We start from the raw sequence: 25,166 nt of genomic DNA, 5'->3' as shown, positions 1-25,166 counted from the left end.
GGCCTTCGCTCCGCCTCCTCACAATGGCACCATTTATTGGCCCGGCGCCGCACAGGGCGGAACCTTCGTTTCCGCCGCTGAGGCTTTTGGGCTTTGTAGTCTGGGAGGGTAGCGAGCGGCGGAGGTTTCCCAGCGGTCCTTGCGCGGGTGGGGCGACTTCCGGTAGCGGAGCTCACCGGGTGTGCAGGTGAGGTGTGGTGGGGCCTGTGGTGGCCGGGCCGGTGGCCGTTCTCCGGTGGGCGGTGGGGTGGGCATGGTTGGGACGGAGCCGCCTATGGTGCCGCCCCTAGGCGGTAGTCGGTCGTCGGTCTCGGTGGGCCCATGGCCGGAGCGGTTCCACTCCGCTAGCCGAGGTCTGCTGGCCCCGGCCTACCCCACCACGGGGCTGAGACCGACTTCCTAGTAGGGCCTCGGTGCAACTGTGGCCCGGTGAGGTGCAGGGATAACACACCTGGAAATCATTTCGCTGTGAGACTTCTGGTGACAGCCATGTAGTTACCGCTTTGACAGCCGCAGCTGGGCTTGCTCCTCTTCAGGCGCATCGCTGTGCAACTGCAGCCTGCCTGGCACCAAGTTCCTGAAGTGCTTTTATGCCTTTTATCTAGGTCTGTTAATATTTTGTCTTTTGAGGAGTGTAATACGTGCTTTAACATGCCTGAGAGCATCAGCCTTGTAGTATGGATAAAGAGCTCGGTGTGTTTTCAACTGGTGTGCATAGGATTGAATTCCAGGTGTTGTAGGTCCTCAGCTGGAGCTTGTTGCTGCAGGAATACTCTTTCTCTCACACACCACAATATCCCATGAAACCTGATGCAGTTCCTCTAATGTGTGTGCTCACTTCTGGTCAGTCAGCAGGCAACAGTAGTGTGAAGATGTGGTGTTCTGGCTTTGCAAACATTTGGTGTTGCGACTGAGCTAGTAACAGACTATCTGTACCTACAGAAGGGTGTAACAAGGCTTCTTATTTCCTCTGGTAGATTGTTGCTGAACTTAGTGGAGATGGCAAAGTCAAGAGCAGAAGTGAAGAATGTTATCAGCTTGATGGCTCAGTTGGAAACTCCAACAACCTCCACACTTGTGTTGTCTTGGATATCTTCTGTCTTTTGGGACAGAAGGACCTGTATGGATGTTATCTGTGCTTGTGGAAGGGGATGTGAGAGAATGAATTTGGCAGAGCTGGTACAGCTTAATGTTGCTTGAGTGGTGATTAATGAGCATGTTGGGTCCGTTCTGTGTTGGGGACTGGTTGCATCAATCTCTTCTCAAATAGCCTCCTGTTTATCTTAGTATGGCTCTTCTGCCACTCTTTTGTCTACAGTCACTTGTTCCTTAGCCTTATCTTCCAAAAGGTGTACTTAAGGTGCTTTTTGCTGTGATTTACATACTAATCTTTTCTAGTATATTTATTCTTTTCCTGCCATCTGGCTTTCTCTTCTGCTCGGTCAGCAAACTCCCTGAATTGAGCACAGGGTGGTATTAGCTACCTGCTCTGAGTCCCGGCACAGTCGAGTTCTGATAATTATATTTAGTACATCAACACCTAGCTATTTAATAGTAACAGTCTCATGGGGCTGAGGGATGTCTCTAGCTAATGTCAACTTAATTGTTCTGCCCCAAAGCAAGAACAGCCTGTAAATGTTCAGGAGGTGTTTGTCTAGTTTATTCTTAGCAACCAAACCACTGCTGGTAATCTATCCCTGTACTTTTGGTCTTTTATTTTACGAGGATTTTTATGGTCTTTAACCAAAATCTTCCATGATGCAACTTAAGCCTGTTATGTCCTGTCATATTCACCATGGACACAAGGAACAGATTATTTCTGTCCTCCTCTCTGCAGCAACCATTTGTCTTTGAAGGCTGTTATCACATGTTCCCTACTGGCATCTCTACTTTAGTCCAGACAACCCTGATTTCATTTCTTAATGCTCTGATCACTTTTATTGTTCTCCTCTGGATTCTGAACAGCTGTGCTCTGTATTTTCCCAGGTGCATGTGCAGCTGACATCATGCTCCAGTGTAGGCTGGGGTGAAATCTCAGAGTAAATAAAGAAAAGTAAAGATGTAGGCAGTTAGGGCACAGTGCAGTTGGTAGGAATGAGGTTGAGAGAGTCTTGAATATTCTGGAGTCAAGCATAACCTTTCTTGTCATGTCAATATTGCCCTGTTGACTGTGGGTCAACCTGCCAAAGTTGTCTTGGTAACTAGTACCTGATGTGGGGCTGATTATGACAAAGACCAAACATCTGTGGTTTTTTATAGTTAAGGAATCCAATTAACAAGGAGGTCTGAAGAGAGAACAGTGAGTTTCACTTTCGTATGAATGTGCTTCTACAAACTGTCCTGGATTTTATCCCCTTTAACTGTGAACATGCCTTTTTGCTTTCTAGGGGCAGCTTTAACCTGTTATAGTGAGAAATGCTCCTACTTTTCCCCCTTATGATCCACTTAAATCCACTTATATTTCCTTGTATTTTGGTTGTGTGGTGCTCAGGTCTTTCATTTGTCTTCAGCCCTGCATATTCTTGCCTGAGGGCTCTGGGTTGCCATTGTAGTCCAAATTGCTGCTGTTAGGTGCTTTTGCAGATATCTTAAAGGAATCGTTTATTATTGTTTATAATGAATGGTGCCTTTGTAGTCTTAATAAACTGAAGAAGGAGGAGGGGGGAACAAAGTGTGGGAGAAAGGATCCAGGGGGGAGTGAAGAGGTAGGAGTTAAAGGTGTTTTGCTTATGTTGTGAGAAAAAGGGCTGGTGCTTGCAAGACACTCACAATTCTTTAGAAAATAAGTATGGTTTTGAAGTGTTACAGCTGAGGCAATCTAAAGAGCAACTGCTGCTGAAAAGTGTGTTCCTGCTCTTATTCTTCACCAATGCCAAATTTGGCATTTGCATGACCCCAGAATGAATCAGTCTGTGGAGTTAAACTGGCAAGACATTATCACAAAAAAGAAAGAATATGTTATGTTGGCTTAGCTGCCCAACACAATATGTAGTGGGACCAGGCAAACCCCAGATGTGCTGCGTTGGGGCTGATGAGACTGCAGGGAGGGGAAAGTGCTTCCCATTGTATTGATTTGGATGTAGCCTGAAACTGCAGCTGCAGCCCTCAGGTGATAGATGCATCTGTGTGGAACAGCTTTTTATGAAGTGCCAAGCAAGAACACTCCTGTGAGTGGTTAAAATTATTAATATGCAATTGCTCCCTAAGGCTAGGGATGGGAAACAAACCTTTCAAGGAGTCATGAAATTGTACTGGCTTTGTAATTGAGTTAGTGTCTGCAGGATGGCGGACATGCTCAGATAATGAATGGGCAGATGCACTGCTGCTCAAAGTGTTTCAGCAATCTCCAAGATTCACAGAGACAGGGCTGCTTCTCAAGTGAAAACAATAAGCTGAAACAATAAATGACAGAAACAATCTACTTACAACCTGATGACATAATGAAGTGTGCACCCTATTCAGGTGATATTAATTACTTTTGAGAGCAGTGGACAGTTGTCATTATTAATGACTGTGTCTTAATTTAAGCAGGGCCATCCTGGAGCATAAGACAGATAAGGAGAAAGGCCAGGGACATCTGACACATGAATTTTAATTCTTGCTCTGAATTATAAAATGTGCAGACCAAGAATCACATCCTCTTGTGTAACACTAAGCATGCCATCAGCACTTAAATAGGTGTTTGGTCTTCTCTTGCTGAGGGTATCCAAAGCTGCCTTAGGCATATTTTGATTATGAGGGGTAGGAAATAAAGCCAGTGCTTCTGAAGTCTTAAAATGAGGTCTGAAAGATGGGTTTTTTAGCATTATTGGCTTTTATTTTTCCAGTGTATTCAAATCCCAGAGTCTACTGCAGCAAGAAAGAACTGCCAGCAAAAAACCCCTCAGGAAGTCTTACTGCTTCAGGCTAAGGAGGCGCTCAAAGTAGAGGTAGGAATTTGAAACAGTATACCTCTGAGATCACCTCACCTTCCAAGGCCATGGCACCTCAGAGCTATAGCACCAACGGGTGATGCTGTGTTCTATTGAAAATGGAGATCAGCAGCTAAAAGTTCTGCTTTGCTTTGGTTACTCAGGGTGGCATGTCGGAGCTGAGTGATGAAGCCAGTGAGTCAGAGCTGCTGAGCCGCAGTCTTTCCATGTGGCATGGGGTCGGTCAGATGCTCTGTCGGGAAGAGCTGGATGTTCCCCTGGACTTGCATACGGCCTCCTCTGTCGGCCAATATGAAGTGGTGCAGGAGTGTATTCAGCGGTAAGGAGGGGCCGGGTCTGTGGGGCACAGGTCTATTGTTATTCACTGCCAGTTATGTTTTTTTCACTGGCTGCTGTACAGGTCAGTCTAACATTGCAACGAGGGCACATGACTGGAACTCTCAAAGACTTCTTAAGCACAAAGTTTCAAGGGGCAAGGCTGCTGATAAAATTATAAAATTATCTCCTTAGCGATTAGGTGGAAGTTGTTCTAGAGCCGGTAGGGTTTCCCATGCAGGCTTCAGGCCTAGAACTTTATCACAATACAGTGATGATAGCAAGAGGCTGCAGGAACTTACTGTCATCTACAGCTCCAGGCCAGTAGTTCAGCTGAATTCTTTTTCTCTGTTATTTAGTGGAGATCTGGATTTAAACAAGAGGAATTGTGGTGGCTGGACTCCACTGATGTATGCCTCTTACATTGGCCATGACACCATTGTGCACCTGCTGCTGGAAGCAGGAGTGAATGTGAACATCCCAACACCAGAAGGGCAGACGCCGCTCATGCTGGCCTCCAGCTGTGGAAATGAAAGTGTTGCTTACTTTCTTCTACAGGTGTGTATCCCATAATAAAAGGGTAAAGCCACAGTATATGGTTTAAATGCACAGGGTAGGATTCTCCACCAGTTGCAAGCAAAGAGTGCAATTTGTGAGAACAATTTGTGTTCTCTGTGATTTGCGCTCTGTTGTGAGTTCAGCTTCCTGACAGGGATTTAAACTCTCTTGGTATCACAGCACAGAGGGGATGCAGTAAAGAACATTCTCTATTCTCTTGAAGCAAGGCGCAGAGCTGGAGATGAAGGATATTCACGGGTGGACTGCCTTATTTCACTGCACCAGCGCCGGACATCAGCAGATGGTCAAGTTCCTACTGGACAATGGGGCAAATGCCAACTGCAAGTAAGTAGGAATCTGTCATTTCATTTCTCAGGAGGTATCTCTTATTTTGGGTATGGAAGCAGCAGCTGGCATATGAATGCACTCAAACACGGACAGGGAGAAGACGCCTGCTTCTGTCTTTCCTCCTGTACCTTAGGAAGTGTGGCACACTCTGTTAGCTAATACAAGGACAGGTGACCTGCAAACTGAGCAGTGAAGTCTGCCCATGTTGCCACTGTTTATTTAACTAGATCAAGAGAAATTAGATTTACTGCTTGTTTAATTATGGGCTAAACTCTGGAAGCAAACAGATGCAGTGCCTTCTGAACTCAAGTGCACTTCAAGTCTTTCTATTGAATTTTCTGTGTACTTGGAGTTGAGTTTCTGGGTTTTTTGAAGTGTGCAGTGCATTCCCATGCTTTGGGAACTGCCTGTACACTGATGCATATTGAATTGTCTGAGGTCAGCAAGAGGTTCTTGCTTTGTTAGCTCCTGCAAATCTGATTTTTGCCATTGAAAGGCAGATCAGCAACTGTTGCTGCGCAGCCAATAGAATAACACTTACCAAATCTCCACTGGGAGTTTTACCAAAATAGACCAGAAGGCAGTAGAACAGCCAATACGTGGTACAGTTTGTGATCAGCTATGGGTGGAGGCTGGAGGTGCCCTATTAGGGTATGGCAAAGACTGCAGCGTATTTCGGCTTTGATTATCCTAGTCCATGTGTGTGTGTTTGTGTTCTCTCTAGGGAGCCAGTGTATGGATATACACCTCTGATGGAAGCAGCTGCCTCTGGTCATGAGATAATTGTTCAGTACCTTCTCAATCATGTAAGTGTCTAGACAGTTCTCTGTAAAGCTGAAAATCTGTGGTTCTAGCCCTCAGAGGAAGAACCACAAGTTTGACACTAGACTTCTTATGGTGTTATGTTTGATCCTTGATGACAGCCATCTCTGCGCTGAAGTCCCAGACTTCCAGGACTGTTCTGAAAGTATCTGCTTTCTGGAGGCTAGTACTCTGTACGTGGGCACTGCATGAGTAGGAATGATGTCTAACTGTCCAGACTTAGCTGGGTAATGTCTGAATTGGAAAACAGCTTAAAGCAGTAATCTGTGTTTACAGGCTTGCATGCTTGGGCTAGTGGGTGTTTTCTGCCACCAAAAGCTTACGAGCATGCATGTATCTTAAATGATTTAATATCCCATTTAACTGCTCCAGCTTACTTCCAGAAGGAGGCAGCAATGCAAAACGTTTTTCAGATAAAACAAACTAGTTCCCTGTGGCAATGCACAACAGCCGTATACCCGGGCTACTTGGCATTCAGGGACTGGGGAGACTGTGGATAACTAGAAAGGCAACAAGGTATTAGCGGAGCTTGAACTGTCTATCAAATGTGAGCCTGTATTTCTGATGGACTTGGAGACACGAAGACAATTCTTTGGCTCCCTTGAATTTTTTTCTATAGCCCTCTCTGGTATGTACATTTTAAATATATATTTTTTTATAGGGAGTGAAGGTAGATGTCAGAGATAACACTGGAACCACAGCACGGACACTGGCTATGAAGTATGGACATACAAAGATTGTGGGGTTGATAGATTTGCATGCAGCCCCAGTGCCCAAGGTCTTCTGCAGGGGTCCAGGTAACAGAGATGCTTTAGTTTACTCATTTTAAGATAGAACCTGAAGAGAGGTGTTTGGTATTTTAAAAGTATGTTATGGGGTGGGGCGGCGGTGTGTGTGTGTAGTATTAGCTCATCTGTCCTGGAACTTCCAGCATTTCTGAGAATGGAAGAGGCATGGATCCAACAATCTTTTGCCTACTGGCCCTTTTCTGACCTAGTTAAACTTTCACCCTCCCCCTTTTTAAAAATTTCCTTTTTTCATTCTGTTGCATTTGTGGGACCAGTAGCAAGTAAAGTGGGTAAATGAATTACTGTGCTGCTAACAATCTTTGTTTGAACTACAGGAAAATATGAAGAGCTGAGTTCCTCAGATGAATCGTGTTCTGCTCCCCAGAGACAGAGGCCTGTTCGTAGGACCAAGGGTCCCAGCATCCATGATGGGCCCCAGGCTTTGGCTAAGATAACAGCAGTTGGAATTGGGGGAAAGAAGCAGTCTCGTTATGGTGAGAATAGCTAGAAACCTATTTGAGAGTCCTTTGAAGTCTCTCAAATGCTTTGCAGCTATTGCCACGCCAGCAATTTTTTCTTTTGATTTGGGATTCATGTGTGGCTTGTACAGAAACGAAGGTAGTGAATACCATCACACAAAGCTATCTAACCTTGCGTTTAAAAAGAAAACTCCTGGAACTCTCTTGTCAGGGCTGGATATTGAGGAGTGAAACATGTCTGTGGAACGAGCACTGCTCTTACCTCAGTTACTGTTTCCCTGGCTCTTGAACAGCCCAGCTTCCCTTTTTGAGGTAGGCTTAAAAGTTTGAGAACCCTTATCAAGCTGATGACAAGAGGAAGTGGTCATACAGGCCAAGAAATCATTGATCACAAAAATGAGCTTGCTGCTCCTGGACATGTCAGTTTTGTCTTCCCTGATGCTTGAAATACTCCTAAAAATGAGATTATAAAACCCTTGCAATAGCCTAAGAGAAAGATCATCCCAGTTCAGACAACCCCTGGATGCAGTGGTAATGAGTTCTGTTTTCGTGTGTGTGTAATAGCCATAGGTATTTCTCAGGCTGATTACCTAGCTGTCTAGAATAGCCAAGAATATGGACTTGAAAGCATGTTCAAAGTTTAGTTCATTCTCTTAATACAGATGCATGTTATCCCAAAGGCAGTGGCTGTGTTGAAATGATAGTCAGCCGCCGAAACAACAGTGGGGTGCTACTAGTGTTTTAAAACAGATGTGGAGGAGTTGGTTTTTACAGGATGTGCTTGGCTGGGGATGGGACATAGCTGGCACCTTGCTCTCTTAAGCGGATGTTTTTCCCCATTGATAATTTGGGTATGAAGAGGAGAGGAAATGCTGAAAGCTGCCATTTAAGGTGCATCTCTGCTATGAAACTGTTTACTCTGACTTTTTTCAGTGCAACCATCTAAATTAAAAACAGCTGATGGGTGTTTGTGTGAGGGAGGCTGTAGGCATATGCATTTCTCAGGGTTTTTTTTCTGCTTTTTAGAAAGCAACCTGCTAGTTGAGAAGGCAGTCTCTTCTTTTGATTCTTTTCAAATCCCTGAGTAGTTGTTTTTCCTGCTGGAGCCTCCCTGCTAACTTGCATCCTAATCTTTGTTCTCCCTTCCTCTTGCACACAGAGCAGGTCCCTCAGGGCTATGTTACCTTCAATGATGATGGCAGCTGTGAAGCAGATAATATCCGGAACCGGGATGTTACCTCTCCAATTAATGAGCAGGATGTGGAGAGCAGCAGCAGCAGGGGTAAGTCACTGTCTCAGAAAATCTGGCTTGCAGTGCACACCTGGATGTGAGACTGACCCCTTGGCTTGCGTGTTCCTTTCCCACTAAGGTGCTGAGGACTGGAGTATCTTTGAGAAAGGGCTGAGAGAGCTGGGGTTGTTTAGGCTGCAGAAGAGAAAGCTCGGTGGGGATCTCACCAATTTGTACAAATAATCTGAAAGGAAGGTGTAAAGAAGATGGAGCAAGGCTGTTTTCAGTGGTGTCCAGTGACAGGATAGGAAGTAATGGGCACAAACTGAAAGACAGGAGGATCCCTATGAACATAAGGAAATGCTGTATTTTTTTTTTACTGTGAGGGTGACTGCACACTGGAGCAGGGTGTCAGAGGTTGTGGAGTCTCCATCCTTGGATATGTTCCTGGACATGGTCCTGGGCAAACCTGCTGTAGGTCACCCTGCTTGAACAGGGGTTTGGACAAGAAGAGCTCCATCACCATTCTGTGAGGCAGCACAGAGGAAGGATCTATGAGCAGTTCCTAAATTACTAAAGGATAATGTGGCTGTGCATTGGCTCTGGGCTCAAGGAAGAGCCTTTCCTGAACTTTACTGAAGTTTAGGCTTGGTAGAAATAACCTACTTTTCCACCCCATAACCAAGAGCCTCAAACATACACACTCAGCCTTCCTGTTCTGTGGTACAAAATGGACTTGGAGAAAGATTAATGCCTGGGATCAGACACAATATTTCTGTCTTGGAATCATGTTGTGTCATGAGTGCTCTATATCTGGATTTCTCCTTCCTTTACACCTCCAGCAGGTTTTGCTGGTAACCATGTAGCAAAAGCAGCACTGAGCATAAGGAAGCTGAACCTCAAACTCTTTTTCCTACTCTTTTCCAGAGGATAACATTTTCTTCACCAACAACTTAGCAACCATCAGGAGCAGCAGCAGCAGCAGTGAATGCCTGACCAAAGCCCTGGGAGTTAGCAGCGAAGGCTCCTTGGAAAGCAATGAGGTGGGGTTTTCAATTTTGCTTTCTCTCCTTTCAGCTTGGTCAGTGCTGTCACCCTTCCACAGCCTGCTATGACTCTACCTCCACAGGAGGCTGTAGCACCAGGCTGGGTGAGGAAAGGTATTACAGGGACAAGAAAACCAATTTCCATATTTGAAGATTATCGATTGGCTTGTTTGATCTCTGGCTAATAGCCAGCTCTCAGAGCGTGTTCATTCTAGAACAGGTTGTTGATGGCTAGTCAATAATTTTTAAGTTCTCTCCAGCTTCTGAACTCTTTGCAGACTTCTAGCTAGGTGGTGGTCAAGAAAGGATGTGACTTGCTAGAGCTGCATCCGTCCTTGAGCTTAGTGAGATAGCAGGCAGTACAGTAAGATTTAGAGAAGCACAGCAGTGTTTAATTGTGTTGGCAATTCTGAAGTACAGAAAGGGGAGGAGGTTGGAGGCTATGCCATGGTTCAAGACGCAGTTCTGGGGTGGATATACAGAAGAGTCATAACAAACATGAGCAAGAATCCTGTGTGTCTTGAGGAGCTTCACATAGGTGGAATCTCAGTGCATGATATTTGTTCAGGGAGGATTCAGCATTGCTCTTTACTCTGACTTGCTCTGGGATACTGCTTCCTAAGCTAGGCTTGCAAGAGCCTGGTATTATTAGAGAAGGGCAACGGAGCTGGTGAGGGGTCTGGAGCACAAGTCTTATGAGGAGCAGCTGAGGGTACCGGGGTTGTTCAGTCTGGAGAAGAGGAGGCTGAGAGAAGCCCTCATCGCTCTCTACAACTACCTGAAAGGGGGTTGTGGTGAAGGGTGTGTTGGTGTCTTCTCCCAAGTAATGAGCAATAGGACAAGAGGAAATGGCCTCAAGTTGTGCCAGGGGAGGCTTAGATTGGATATTAGGAAAAATTTCTTTACTGAGAGAGTGGTCAGACATTGGAACAGGCTGTCCAGGGAGGTGGTGGCGTCGCCATCCCTGGAGGCGTTCAAAAAACGTGTAGACGTGTCACTTCAGGACATGGTTTACTGGGCTTGGTGATGTTGGGTTGATGGTTGGACTTGATGGTCTCAAAGGTCTTTTCCAACCTGAATGATTCTGTGATTCTATTCTATGATTTCATGATACCAAGCTGCTATCTTGGGAGTGACTTGACTCAGCCCTTCCTAATAAGGGCTTTGTTAGCCTTTGCCCGTGTTTGTGGATGTAGAGCTCAGGACTTGAAGGAGTCTGCACTTGTTAGCTGTAGTGATCCTGACATCTTTGTTTGATGGTCCTTGACCTTTGCATTTTGTGGGTTTTTTTCTTTCTTTTTCAGGATTCTGACCATGCAAACAGTCCACCTAGTCGGAAACAAGCCAAGAGCTTTAAGGTCAAGAACCGCTACAGCAACAGTGATGGCCAGTGGACCCATTGTGCAGGGAAAGCTGGGGGCTCTAGTCAGCACCTAATCCTTCCTGAGCCCCCTGCCTATACAGGGCCCCAGGTAACTACACACAGAAAGTTGTCTCTGAAGTAATACAGACTGTATCACTGTATCAAGCATGGGAAGTTTTTCCAAGGTTGCCTAAGCTGCTTTCTTTGCCTTCTCAGATAAAAGGGAAATTGTCACCGTAACACCTTTGATTCCAAACCTCTGCCCAGACTTAAATGCTTGTGAAACAGGAATTTCTTGTACAAAGAACTGTCTGCTTAGGTGTTGCTGTTGCTTGGAGGGCTATTCTAGACCCTCAGGCCTGTGGGTGTGCTACCAAACATGGCTGTGGTGGGGGCTAGGGTAGATGTTGGTGTGTCTTTCTGTGCATTTGTTACAAGAGGCAATGGCTGCAGCAGACAGGCCGGTCCTGTTGTGTTGAGTGACTACGGAGAAGGGTAGTTAACCAGGGGAGAGTCATGATTGCTGCTAGAACCCAGGAAGGCATAACAGCGACATGAGGAAGCAGATATTTATGATGAAGGGGCATGACAATGCTTTTGCTTGTAAAGATATAAATAATAAGATGGTGTTTTTATTCTGATGGGCTGCAGGACCTGGCAACATTCCTTGAGCAGATTGGGTGTCTGAAGTATCTCCAAGTGTTTGAGGAGCAAGATGTTGACCTCCGGATCTTCCTGACACTCACAGAGAGTGATCTGAAGGAAATAGGCATCACGTGAGTGTCTGTAATGTAGTTGTCACCTTTCCCCTTACAAACCATGCACACAAACTGATCAGGAAAGTTGAGCTAGTGAGTGCTTTTCTGTTCTGGCTGTCTCCCACACAATTTTGACATCCCTTAGTTCTTGGCTACAACAGGCTCCTGTTTTTTTGGAGGTGCCTTGGAGGACCCAGGAGACTGCAGAGGGCCTCATGGCATCCCGTTGGGCCTAGGGGCAGATGGTGCAGTGTTTGGTCCCTGACAGTTTGCCATTCTCCCACCAGTCTGTTTGGACCCAAGAGGAAGATGACTTCTGCCATTGCCCGATGGCACAGCAATGCTCGGCCGCCCAGCGATGCCCTGGAGCTGGCCTACGCGGATCGGCTGGAGGCTGAGATGCAGGAGTTGGCCATTCAGCTGCACAAGGTCAGAAGTCTGCCATGAGCTGCTCAATGCCTTGTCACACTGCAATAAGTGATCAGTAGCATATTTTTACATTGTGCCACTAATGGGGTGAAGGAAAAAGCATAACTTCCAGTGGACACACTTGCTGTCAAGTAAATCCCGTAACATCATAAGTGCAGCTTATCCACTGCTCATTGTCTGTGCTTGTGAAGCCTTTATGTCTGTTTCCCATCCACCTGAGAACTAAGAGAGCAAGTGGGAGGAATTGAATACCTACTCTTTCAATAGCGTCATTTTTATGGTGAAGTTGTGCAGCCATTAGTGAACAGACATCTGTGGATTTGGGAAACTGGGCCTGCTGAATATCTTCGTGAATGGAGAGGAAGGGGGAATTGTGGGGCTGGTCTTGGTGTGGAGAGAAACTGTATTTGGTGTACAAGCCTTGTCCAGCTTCCTTTCCCACTGGCTTGGGTGCACTTTTGCTGGAGCCTTCTAGCTGCTGAAGCCATTAAAATAGGGATTCCAGGGATGTGTCAAGAGCAGGCACATGTAAGTGGAGTACAATACTCCCAGCCTAATCCTCTGTTCTGCTCTGCTGTAGAGGTGTGAAGAGGTGGAGGTGATGAAGGGTCAGGTGTCCCAGGAGCAGAAGCTGCGTGCAGTGGCTGAGAGCTGTTTGATGGAGCGGGATGAGACCTGGAATGCTATCCAGTGCCAGCTCAGAGAGGCGCAGGCCATCACCAAGGATGCTGGAGTCCTACTGGATCAGATCAAGTAAGTCAATCCCAGGAAATGTCACTGAGGCTACTGGGAAATGGGATTTGGGCTGTACAGAGATCATACTGGCAGTCTTACAGGTGATGCTTAGGGTGAGGCAGGAGAGCTCACCAGGTGTCTGAACCTATTCTGGATCCTGCCTGACATAGTGGCATGCCGCAACCACGCAAGCGGATGTGAAGCCTGAATCAGATGCATGAGCTGTAAATGTCTTGCCTTTTCGGAGATGCTGAGTGCTCCTGTTTCAACCAGAAGGTGAAGGCACTCGGCTCCCTTGGAACCAAAAGGCTAAGTGCTTTGTGCTTACGTGAGACCCAGTGACCAGGGTATAACTTGGTGATGGGGTGAATGCAGGAAAGAGTTTCTAACGTCCCAACTGTATCAGAGGACTTGCAATGTCCTGCCCTGGCTAGTGAAGAATACTCTTCTTGCAACTCTGACACCTAACAGGAAAAAAAACTGCCCTGTTCATTCACACCACTGCCTTTGAGTTCTGTCTTCCCCCCACCTCCCAAGATAGCTTTTGCTGCCTTTGTGGTGCTTTTCTCCCTGCCCTAGTTGGACTTCTGTCATGGGCCTTGTTCTGTCCACTGACAGTACAGACGTCCTTGAAGGTGGCATTAACCCTAGCCCAACAGAGAATGGGGCCCACCCACTGCTAAGCCAGGGTGAGTTAGGGCTGGCTTCCAGAAGGACAGCAGAGCAATACTCCCAGCTGCAAGGGGCAGAGCACTGGTCTTTTCTCCCTGATTGAGGAGCTGAGGCTGCCCGGTCAAAGGGCCCTGCCATGCTCTGAGGATGCACTGAACCAACGGTGTGATGATGCTACCCAGTGGACTTTGTGTGCCTCTCTCGCTTTAACCTGATGCTTGTCCTAAGGTCCCTTCATTTGCCCATTAGAAACCTTGGATCAGACTTGATTCTCGTATAAACTAGGCGCAGCCCCTGGCTTGGGCTTTCTCCTGCTCACCCTGCCCCCTCCTTCTCTTCTCCCCCCGCAGCTCCTCTGTGGACAGGGGCAGAGATTGCTGTGGAGATGGGGCACAGTGGAGAGCGCCCTGAGCTTTGTCTGGGGCACGTCTTCTTCCTGGGAAGGAACAAGGAGCAGTTTGTAACCCAGGGCGTTAGATGCGGTCCCTCGGCACCCCAAGCAGGTACTTGCAGGATGTAGGAGTGCACAGACCGGCATGTTGTTCCAAGAAGTGTCCCTGTGCACTTCTGATGGGCTTTGTCTTGTTTGGCAGATCCTGTCAAGCAGAGCTGTCCTCCCGGCTAACCCAAGAGCAGGCAGTCAGCAGAGGGCTGGACGCAAAGGTGCAGCTGGGAACCGGTGAGAGCAGGCGGCCTGGTGAGCGTCCAGGTGAGGAAGAGCTTATCAAACTACAGACATGGGTGCAAGGGGTGGGTAAACAGCAGGAGACCCCAAAGCAAGCCCTGTGCTTGTCAGTCTTTGCTGAAAGGATGAAGTTAGAGGTGATTTAGAAATGGATGAGCAGCCAAACACCTAAACTTATTTTAAAAATTCTGGCTCAGGGAAAGCATTTAAAGCACTTGAGGCATTTGGACTTTCACTGCAGCAGAGTTTCTCAGCAGCTTTTGATTCTTAGCAAGTGGGAAGTTTTGGGATGTGGCAGGTGTGTGTGGCTAAAAACACAAAGCTGTAACACAGGCACCCAGGGGCAGCCCTGCTTCACGGGCCTGTGGCTTCCCCTTCCTATGCTGCAGTGTGTGGGCACCTTGGCTGTGCTAGTGCACAGTGCGCTAGAGCATGGTCTGAATCGGAAGCCATGGCTGACTCCCTGACCCAGTCTGGGGACTGTGCTGTCCTGGAGCAAACAGCTGTACATGGCTGGACAGCCTTGGCCCACCAGCTCCTAATCACGAGGAGTTAGCAAGTGATCCTGCTGCCCATGACGTGCTTCCAGAGATGTGCTCTTTGCTTGTGTTTTAAAAGTGAAACAAGTAGAGGTCCCGTTGATTTCTGTCTGCTACCCTTAATCTCTTTGAGATTCTTTCAATGTATGACCCAGCCAGTATTAAATGTTCTTAAGTGGTAGAATTGCCAGAAAAAAACTTGGTTTGTCACAGGCAGTTCCAGCTCTCTTCCCATGTGACTCGGAACCCCTAACTGGAGCTGCTTTGGGTGTGGATGCTTCACAGCAACACCAAACCTTTTGTCTCTACTGTGTTGCAGAGAGTGTGCAGATTGATTAAGTGTGTGGTCCCTCTTTCTTGCAGTGCTGGAAGGATGGCCACCTTCCTTGAAGTCTCTGAGCTTGCCAGAGCTGTCAGCTGTCCTAGAGCAGTGTGTGGGAGAAATGGGTAAGGTGTAGAAGGACTTCGGTCACGTTGTGCTGAGGGGGGAGGCATGGCTGGGCAGGTTTTTCATGATTTGGCAGCAGTAGCTCAGAGAGACCTGATAATCCCCTCTCATTCTGGGAAGTCTCTGGCTCTGAAGTTGGTTCTAGCATTTTCCTGCACTTACTCTTGCTGTGGACCTTGGGCTCTGCCTCATCCTCTGCTGACAGGTCCAGGTTGAGAGAAGGGGGTACATAGTCTCCTCCGTTTCTCCTGCTGAGTGGTCAGAGCTGCTTGTGAAGTGGTTCCCAAAGCCTGTTCTGATGATGACAGGAACTTGTCAGAGGGTAGAGACACCCCTGGTTTTGGGGCACTGGAAGCTGCAGGGGAGAGGGCAGCATGAAGGCAGGGTAACAGTGGCTGAATGCAGACTGCAGCCTGTTTTTGCTGGCCTATGCTAATACCGATTCTTATTTTTTTGTTGTTTGGTTTTTCCTCAGGAAAAGCTTTGCAGACTGTGACTCAAAACCTCCAAAGGCTCCAAGCCCCGGGGCAGAGCGGGCAGAGCTGGCTAGAGCCATAACAAAGCAGGAAGGTGAGTGGGAACTAGTGACAGGCACAGAGTGCTGTGGCATTGAAGGGGGGTATCACTCCTCGTGGCAAGTAACAGCCATCCGCTTGTGCCCAGTGCTCACTCATAGCCTGCATGCTGAGGCTCTACTCTAACTAGTCCTTATGTGCCCTCTCGTTGGTTTTCCCTTTGGAAAATCCTTAGTCCCCTTGTTCCTCTGCCCCACGGAAAGAATGACTGTCCTTTCTCCTGGTGGCTGCAGGAATACTGACGTCGGGTGACTGTTCCACCCGGAAGCTGAGTGTGCCTGGGAGAATGAGCGCGAGGGCTGTGCTGGCAGCACCGCAGCTCTGCTGAGAGTGCCACAGCAGCTGGCAGATGCGTGGAAGAAGGTCTCGGCCATCAGAGAACATGCCTGGGACAACGAGGGACAGCAAAAGACAGCATCCCAGCAGCTCTTTGGGCCTGACTGTTGTCTGGGTTCCCAGGATCACTGTTGTTCATACCAAAAGGTTAGGTTAAGAGGAGAAGCACTGAGCCCAGAAGTTTTATCTGCCCTAAGCTTCCTGCAGCCCTTATTCAGGGCTGTGTGGTGTTAGAAAGTTGGCAGTTACCCACAGCAATCAATTCATCATCTTTTTCTGCATGCCATCCTCCTCAAGGCCTCTGACAATTGCCCTGGCCCCTTCTATGCCGTGTGGATTGGTATTCGCTCAGGACTTGACCCTGCAAATGTATCTGAGGCAATAAGGAGGGCAGGCTTGTTGTGGCTGGGTAAGGTGAGTAGAGTTTGTAATGTTTTGGTGTTTGGCTCATTGAGCTGCAGTGAAGCTCGTGCAGCCCTAATCTCTAGCTGGAATGTCTGCCCTGCTGCCATCCCAGGTCTGTGCTTCAAAACCTCTCCCTCCAACCAGCCCACCCTGGTTCAGTTCAGAGTCTTGCCCTCCTCAGGGGTTGTTCATGACCATGTTATTCAGTCCTAAAGAACCCGTTTTGGTGGTAAATGCTTTATGGCAGAGACTCTGTCAGTCTGGTTTGTCAGTGCCAAGATCCCAACACTGACAGTGGTTGCAAGGCAGATGTTCCCCTGGAAGGACATGAGAGAGCAGGAAGAGCTTGAGACTGTTCGGTCTCCTGTGCCTCTGGCAAGCAGTGGAGTGCCAAGGGAGGCAGAATAAAAACTGAGGGATGAATCTGTCCCACATGGGAGATGGGTAAAATAAATCGCATCCCAGATGTAGCTGCGGTGCAAAGCTTTGGCCCTCAACCGCTGCCTGCCTTTGGCTTCCAGGCTTTAGTGTTTGGAAATAGTTCTGCCAAGGCATTCTTGCGTCGGCGGTGTGGGAGTCTTCAAAGGGCAGACGAATGGTGCAGGAAGAGGCTGCCTCCGCGGAGAGACTGCTCCATCTTGTGGAGCTGGGCAAGCAGCCATAAGGGCTCTGACAGTTACATTGATGTAAAATCTTTTCCAGTGACTCTCTGTTCCTCTGTGTTGCTGAGTCCTGGTGGGGGGCGGAATGGGATGAAAACAAACAACAAAACCTGAAGTCTGAGAGTGATGGGCTTGAGTCTGGAAAAGTCTCTTTGGGAAGAGGAAGAAACCGTGTGTTCTTGCTGATTTTTTTTTTTTTAGGGGGGGAAGGGGGGATCTTGACCACAGATGCCAAAATACAAAAATCCATTCCAGCTCTATCTTTTGAGCTAGTCCCCCCTTCCGATCAGCTGCTCAGGACCACTGAGGCAGGCTTGAAAGCTAGTTTGCATTTGGTAAAGGTGACATCTCGTTTGACTGTCCCACCAAACTGGTGTATCTGTGCTTTCTGGGGACAGTCATGGGGCACAGAGGCAGGCATGGCCTGCTCTGATGTGCCCTGCTGGCAGCTTGTATGTGCTCAGCTGTGGGGTGCTGCTTTCTGCTTGTGTTTACCTCTTAAAAAACCAGTGTGCCATGTTAAGTTTATCTTTAGCAAATAACATGGGTGTATGCATGTGAACATCTGGCGCTAGCTGTGCAGCAGGCAGTGGGACAAGGCTGCAGGAGATTTCACCCTGAAGAATTGGTTTTGAGGTGGAGCCAATTCCCCTAAGGCAGCATCCCTGAAAGCTTTTCAGAGTGGTGAGGTTGCTGGGAACAGTATTTTGGGCTTTGTCCTTCATTCCTGGTTGCTGGAGGAATGGTGGGGAGCACGAAGGCAGTTTGCGCTGCCCTCTCCTCAGCCTTGGCCCTGTCACTGGCTGCACTAGCACAGGATTGTCAGTGCTGTGTCCCTTAGAAGCCTGGACCTGAATTTAAGGCAAGAAGTCTGTGGGGAAAGGGGAGAAGTTTTTGTAGAAAGAAAAAAAAAAATCAAACCCCAGTGGAAGGGCCTGGGAGCATCAGGAGAACAAGGGAAGCCCTGGCTCAGCAGTGCCTTCAGAGCTGGGTAGGCTGTGCAGGAGAGTGGGTGACTGAAAGGAGAGACTACAGAGACTTGGGTCTGGCTTTACTGGGTCATGGGGTGGAAGAAAGGGGTTTTTTGCTGGGTAAGATGGCACATACAACATCTTGTAATGCTTGGGGGCCTGGGAAAAGGGCTAGGGGAGAGATGCAGCAGTACATATGAAGGAAAAAGAGAGCCCCACAGAAAAGGTGCTGCAGGAGCCCAGGTGTAAAGGCTCAAAAGGGTGCTAGAGTAGCCCAAGGGAGAGGATTTTATAGAATAGAGTTTCTTGGAGGAGGCAATCCCTTGAATGGAGGACTTCAAACAGCGTTTGTTGCTGAAAGGGTGGCTGCACGAGCAGCAGGGAGTCTGGTGCTACCCTAAGGCAAGCTGTCTGAATAAAATAGTATTTGCTGACTTGGATAAAAATAATAAAAACTGAAAACCTGTTTCTGGTGTGTGGGTTTCTCTGGAGGGAGCTGAGCTTGTAGAATCACAGGTAACTTCACTGATACATTTCAGGAGGACCAGGAACACATACAGTGCTTTACAGCTTCTCCCAGGTGGTCACAAGTGGGGCAGTCTGGGGCTGCCTTACCCACAGCTTCCCAGCCCTGCCTGCCTCCTGCTGGAGGTGATGCCCTTGCCCCAGTGCTGGTAGCCGCTGGTAGTTGCTGATGTGGGAGCTCATGGGCTCAGGCAGTGCCAGAACCACAGAGGAAGATTGTGCCTAAGGAACACACAGTTTGTTACTCCCGGGCTTCTGCTCTTCCCTGCCGGGCTGGGCGCTGCCACTTTAGCCCCCAAAAGGTCCTAACTGCGTGACAAAAGTTGTCTCTGCACAAATTTAGAAACGAGTTTAGGCCTTGTTGAGTTGCCTACTGGGCTTTTGCTGTTGGGATGAAGTACTGATCTTGTGCCCACCTCCTTGGTCAACCTCTGACCTGTCACCAGAGGCAGGTGGTTGAGAGGACACCAGTCAGCAGCTCTCAAAAATTTTTAAATGGGGCACCATAAAAATCTCTTTTGTGTGTTTTGGGTTGCTGTTTGTAGTATTTATCACCGTCATCTTAAGCATGTTGTCTTGTGTTACCTGTGATGTAATCCTAGGGAGGGGAAGACGGCTACTTCCAGCCAGGGCCTCTGGGTCAATACCCCTATGCCTGGGAGTGTGTGTGGAATCACAGAAGGGTTTGGGTGGGAAGGGACCTTTCAAGGCCATCCAGTCCAACCCCCCTGCAGTGAGCAGGGACATCTTCAACTCGAGCAGGTTGCTCAGAGCCCCGTCCAGCCTGACCTGGGATGTGTCCAGGGATGGGGCATCGACCACCTCTCTGGGCAACTTGGGCCAGGGCTTCACCACCCTCAGCATGAAAAATTTCTCTTATAGGCAGTCTGAATCTGCCCTCTTTTTAGTTTAAAACCATCACCCCTTGTCCTGTCGCTACAGGCCCTGCTAGAAAGTCTGTCCCCACCTTTCTTCTCAGCCCTGGCAGCTGCAGGAAGGTCTCCCCGGAGCCTTCTCTGCTCCAGGCTGAACCCTCCCAGCTCTCCCAGCCTGTCCTCCCAGCAGAGCTGTTCCAGCCCTCGGAGCATCGCTGGGGCCTCCTCTGGCCCCGCTCAAATGCAATCCGTACCCTCGCGTACAGAGCCCGGGAGCTGTTTCCCTCCCTCGGGGCAGACAGAAGCAGCGTGCTCTGCTTGCTGAAAAATAAACGTTTATTTACATCTGAAAAGAGAGTTAATGTGCAAAATGGTATCGCAGGGGTTACATCCATCCAGGAAAACGTCCTGCGTGACTCTCCAGCCTTGAACCCGGCTGCGGCTGAGCCTGGCGCAGCCTCTTTCTGTGCCCAAGGCAACCCTCCTCGAGACGCTGCGTCTGCGAGAGGGTCTACGAGCCGTGCCAGCTGCGTAGCCGAGAGAGGCGCAGATGCTCCTGGGCGTCCTGGCGTTCACCAGGGGAGGCAGCTGGTGTTTTGCCACCCTACTGGAAAGCGAATGTCTTGAACCCCAGCTGGTTGCACAGCTGGGCTCAGAAACACCCAGCCTTTCGCCAGCGAAAACGGTTCCTGAGGAACCCGAGGGGGTTCTGGCTCGGGGGGATCTGCTGCGGGAGGAGCTCGGAGAGGAGGAAACCCGGCGTTTCGCGCGGCTGGAGAGCAGCGAGGAGGGAGGCAGGTGCCGATGCCACCTTCGGCGTCAGCGCTGAGGGCGGCGAGAAGGTGCGGAAGCAGCGCCTCGCTGTGCAGAGCTTTGCAGGATGACTTAGGGACGGACGTCCCGGAGCTCCCGGGGTGTCAGCGAGATGGTCCTTGCTCAGGGAGATGAGCACGTGAAGGTGCTGCCTGGGCTGGGAGCAGCACTGGCGTGGCCCGGGGCACCGGCGGCGGCAGGAAGGGCTTGTTCATGGGGGCAGCGGGGCCGGGCTGAGCAGCATCTCCCCTTCCCTGCTGCTTGCCCCGTGCTGCTGGCCGGGCTCCCTCTCCAGCCACCGCCATCCCCTCCCGCAGCTGCAGGTGGGGAGGGGGTTTCCCATGGCCGGTGGATGCCGACAGAGGTAGTGGATGGTGTGCAGGCAGCTCGGGCAGGGATAGAAAGCAGCAGGCGCGTCTGCCTGTGCAGCTCGTCTGGTACCGCAGCGGGGGGGACGTCCCCTCCAGCAGCTCCAGCGCTCCCAAGTGTGGCACAGCGGGGACGCTGGTCCCAGCCCACCCGTTCCCCATGGGTGCTGCTCCAGCACGGCTTCCCCGCAGCACCCAGCCCTCCGGCCGTGTCCCCTCGCGGCCAGCAGCCCCTCTGCCCTGGCTCTGCGGGGCCGCTCGCCGCATCACTGGGCGCAGCAGAGCGCTGGGTGGTCGAGCTTCCAGAGCTGCCACTTCTTCTTCATCTCGGACTTGACCTGCCGTGGCGGTGGAGGGAGCGGGGGCTTTTCCCTGGCCGTGCCCTCCCCGCGGCCCGAGCGGGCGCGGGGTGGGATGGCGCAGGCAGGGCTGGCCCCCGGCGCGGGGCGGGAGACGCTGCGGGGGGTACGTACCTCCTTGTTGGCGAAGCAGTAGAGCACGGCCACCAGGAAGCCCTGGAGGGGAGAGCAGGGGCGTGAGCCCCCACCGCCCGCCCCGCTCCCGGGGCTGGGACAGCCTTAGTCTTCCCCAGAGGCTGCTTTTGGGGCCACCCCCCGGCACGGTGCGGCAGACGTGGGCTGAGGGACCCCCTAATTCTTTAACCCCGGGGCAGAGCAAGGACACGTCTCGCTCCTCCCTCACCTGGAAGGAGTTGAGGAAGAGGGTGAAGAACACCTTGACGTAGCGCAGGACGCCCGTGGTTTGCTCGTCGGTGGCGAAGATGAAGACGACCTCGTGGATCCCGAAGAGGGGGATGAGAGTGAGCGTGGCTTTGGCCAGCCTGAAAGAGCAGGGACGAGCTCTTAGTTAATCTCGGGGCGGTCGTCGAGCGAGGCGCAAGATGGAGGGGCAGGGGCGAGGCGCGCGGCGGCGGCACGCACCCAGCACCCGCCGCCCGCGCCCGCCCGGCTCACCGCAGCTTGTAGTCCGCGTAGCCCTTCTGGTTGGCGCGGAGCTTGGCCAGGATCACCTTGAGGATCCGCATGAAGATCAGCAGGTTGATCTGGGGGGAGACAGCACACGTCGCCCGGCACCCCCGCCCCTTGCAGCCCACCCTGGTACGTGCCCTTGGGGACCACAGGAGCCAGCGAGCCCCGTGGTGCCAGGTCCCCCGGGCTGCCCTTCACCCCTCCCACCACCCCAAAATCCTGGCTAGGAAGCAGCGGGGGACGCCCTTTCTCTAGGGCTCAGCGCAGACCCCCCAGCGCCGACCCTCCGAGCCTGGGGGCCTCCTTCCTCCCCCCCCCCAGCGGGGGGGTTAGCAAGCTGCTGCCAAAAAACAATGCCCTGTGCCGTCAGCACGCCGCCTCGGAGCCCAGCCCCCCCCTCCCGGGGGCTGCCCCCCACCGGGGCCGGGGGGTGCCCCCGTACCAGGGAGGCAAGCAGGATGGGGATGCGGATGATCCACCAGTACGCCATGTTCTCGTTCAGCGCCCAGCACCTGCCCGTGGGAGACACGGAGAGCGGCACCCTCGCGCCGTGCCGGCGGGGCGCGAGGACGGCACCCGCCGCGGCCTCCGTTCCGGGCTCCCCAGCCCGCGGGGCTGGGACCCCTCCCCGCCCCTCCCCACTCACTCCGCGTTCTCCTTCAGGTACTTGGCGGCCACCCAGGGCACCACGAACACCACGGGCGTCCCTGCAAGTCACACAGCAAACCCTGTAAAACCAAGCACCCGCCTGAGCTGAGCAACCGGCCCCGGGGTGGGGCGGGGGGGGGGACACACACACCAGAGCCCCCACCCCGCACCCTCCTGGGGCCGGTTTGGGCCGTGGCCGGCTGCCGCCCCCGCCATGCGCCCGGGTGGCCCCTACCCCAGCCCAGGTAGAGGTAGAGCCGGTAGTAATTCTTCTCGGAGAAGACGGCCCCGATCAGCAGCTTGTAGAGGTAGACGGCTTCCACCAGGAACCAGTAGTGGTTGGCCAGGACGCAGTACTGCATCAGCACCTGCGCCGCGCGGCAGCCCAGCGCCGCCTGCGAGGGGACACCCGCCGTGGGGCTGGCAGCCGGCCCCACGGGGCACCTGGGCACCCCGAGAGCTCGCCCCACCGGCTGCCTGCGGGCGGGCAGCGCTTGCCTCGTGGCTCAGCAGGGCCTCCCAGTCGGCCACCTGCGCCGCCTCCACGCCCCAGCGCTTCTCCAGCAGCGCGTCCTTCACCATCACCGAGGTCGCCCGCAGCCCGAAGGAGGCGAAGAGGTTGGCGTGGATGTAGTTCCTGGTGCAGCGGAGTTTCCTGCCGAGAGCGGGGGGGTGGGGGGGCCGGCGGGCAGCGGGGGCACCCCCACGGCTCGGCCGTCGCCGGCCGGGAAGGGCGAGGGGCAGGGCCGTGTCCCCCCAGCTCTCCTAACCTGAAAACGGTGAGGACGAGCAGGGCAGAGACGAGGGTCAGGAGCGACAGCGAGTACCCCACGGTGTAGAGCACCTTGAAGCTCACCATCAGCCGGCGGGCGCCCTCCTGCAGGCGAGCACCGCGCCGGTGAGCCCGGCCGAGCCGCACCTGCCCGCGCGGCCGGGGTGCCCCGGCCCGGCCCTGCCCAGCTGCCGCGGCCGGGCCGGGGCATCCCACCTCCTCGACGGTGGACTCCATCTCCTCCTCGCACTGCGAGTAGTCCCGCCAGGGCTGGCTGCCGTTCACCGTCACCCATTGCCCGTCGGTGCCGCACCTGCGGCTCACCAGCCCGTGTTTCACTGCGGACGCGAAGCACGGGCACGTTCCCCTCGGGCTCCCCCAATGCCCTCTCCTGGGACGATGGGTCGGACTCTGCCCAGCCCCAGAGACCCTCTTGCAGGGCAGGCGCGAGTGGGGCACAAGCTGGCTCCGCTCCGTGACCCCCGTGTCCCCTTCCTCAGGTCTGCTCGTGGGTCCTCCCCCGCCAACGCTGGGCAGGAGGGGAAACCCCGGGAGCCTCTCCCCGCCCGGCACGGCTCAGCGCCCGCTCCCCGCCAGCTCCGGGGTGGCGGAGGGCCATCGTCACCTTTCTCAAACCAGGGCAGGTAGAAGGGGCAGGAGACGTTGACGGCGGTGCCGGGGCTCCCGTCGGGCCAGCAGGCATACATGTCGAATGTCCGGTTGCAGAAGAGCCCTTCCGACAGCAGCGAGGCGGGGAGAAGCTGACGGTCAGGTGCTGGCGGCACGGCCGCATCCGTCCCCGCCGTCCCAGCCCGCTGCCAGCGCCGCCGAGGGGGCTGGCATCACCCTGGTGCCCCACGGCAGCATCGGCCCCCCGGGGGTATCCCAGCCCTGGGCATCCCCCGCCCGAGATGGGGGGGCACCCGTCAGCCCCCGGCACGTCCCTCCCTAGGTGACCAGCGTAGAGGATGCTGGAGGAGGGATAAAACCCGGCCCCATCCCCGGCCGTCGCCCAGCTCCGTGTGTCCCCAGGTCTGACCCCGGGCCAGGGCACAGCCGGGTACCTGCCGGGTAGGGCTCGCTCGCCATCCTCCTCAAGCACTCGTCGCGGTACCGCACCCACTCCTCGAAGGTCTTCTCCAGCACCTTGGCCCCGCCGTGCTGCAAGCCCAGAGCCGGGTCAGAGCCTCCGGCTGGCCGCTGCACACCCCGGCACGGAGCCCGTGCTGGCCTGCCGGCCTCACCGCGGGACCCGGCGTCTCCCCAGGCCGGGCTGCCCGCATCCCCCCGATGAACCGCCATGTGCCGGCACCCTCGAGACAGGCAGGAACATGCGCTGAAGCCAGGACTGAGCCCGTTCGCAAGGGTCAAAGCCCAGTAGTGCCAACCCCGCTGCCCCATGGGCCGGCCCCAGCTTGCTCCTTACTGGCACGGAGGAGAACAGGAACATCCAGGCAAGATGGACGAGGCTCCACCAGCACCCAGAACCGAGCACGTCCCTCATAGCTGCCCGCGGCCGGTGCTGCCAGCGCCAGGGTGCGTCTCCAGGCTGTGCTGGGGACCTGGATCCTGGGCGGGAGGTGGAAAACTGAGGACGGCACGGCTCTGCTGGCTGCTGAGACGCGCTCCCCGAAGCAGCGGAGGAGAACCTGGGGGGTGAGTGCCAGCCGTGGGCACGTCCCGGGCTGCCACAGCCCCGGGTCACTTCCCTGCCGGAGCCAAAACCTTGGGGAGCATCGGGCAGAGCAGCCGGGAGCGGGGGCATAATTGGATCGCACCTCTTGGCCGAGCCTTGCCGGCTTCCACGCTGCTGCCGCCGGCCCCTGGGGCAGCTGGCAAGCGAGGGGGCCGCGACGCTGAAGCCAGAGGGGAGCAAAAGCCATCCCGGTAACCAGTGCGACAGCCCCCACGGCACCGCTGCTCGCCCCGGCGGGTGGCCGGCACCCCTGGGCGGCCTGTTGCCATCAAGCCCCACAAAGGGGCCAGGGCTGCAGGGATGAGCCCAGGGGAAGGCAAGGAGACCTCTCCAGGGGCTCCCCTGGGACCCGCTGTGCCTCCCCCTGCCCCACCGCCTGCCAG

At 52.8% G+C, this 25,166-nt stretch overlaps 2 protein-coding genes across 2 annotated transcripts; one reads left to right on the top strand and one right to left on the bottom strand.

The window, feature by feature from the left end:
- Positions 1-3,923: 3,923 nt before the first annotated feature.
- Positions 3,924-15,706, top strand: ANKS3 (ankyrin repeat and sterile alpha motif domain containing 3; the record flags this gene model as incomplete). The annotated part of the gene is made up of 15 exons (XM_082006948.1): positions 3,924-4,251; positions 4,607-4,805; positions 5,029-5,150; positions 5,878-5,959; positions 6,637-6,772; positions 7,099-7,257; positions 8,402-8,524; positions 9,401-9,516; positions 10,824-10,991; positions 11,534-11,658; positions 11,928-12,069; positions 12,650-12,822; positions 14,070-14,155; positions 15,064-15,147; positions 15,624-15,706. The coding sequence occupies exons 1-15, from the start codon at positions 4,082-4,084 to the stop codon at positions 15,704-15,706; spliced, it is 1,968 nt and encodes a 655-aa protein (XP_081863074.1). The 5' UTR covers positions 3,924-4,081.
- A 5,238-nt stretch (positions 15,707-20,944) lies between these two features.
- LOC309410311 (glucagon receptor-like) lies at positions 20,945-24,591 on the bottom strand (the record flags this gene model as incomplete). The annotated part of the gene is made up of 13 exons (XM_082006687.1): positions 20,945-21,016; positions 21,152-21,193; positions 21,381-21,519; positions 21,653-21,741; positions 22,110-22,179; positions 22,314-22,374; positions 22,551-22,710; positions 22,814-22,970; positions 23,086-23,192; positions 23,304-23,425; positions 23,713-23,820; positions 24,152-24,248; positions 24,514-24,591. 13 exons carry the CDS (start codon positions 24,589-24,591, stop codon positions 20,945-20,947), a joined length of 1,302 nt encoding a protein of 433 aa, XP_081862813.1.
- Between the last annotated feature and the right edge of the window lie 575 nt (positions 24,592-25,166).

This window comes from Phaethon aethereus, assembly GCF_964289735.1.
Source record: "Phaethon aethereus genome assembly, chromosome: 15".
Classification (NCBI taxonomy): Eukaryota; Metazoa; Chordata; class Aves; order Phaethontiformes; family Phaethontidae; genus Phaethon; species Phaethon aethereus.
This window is presented reverse-complemented; position numbering and strand designations above follow the sequence as displayed.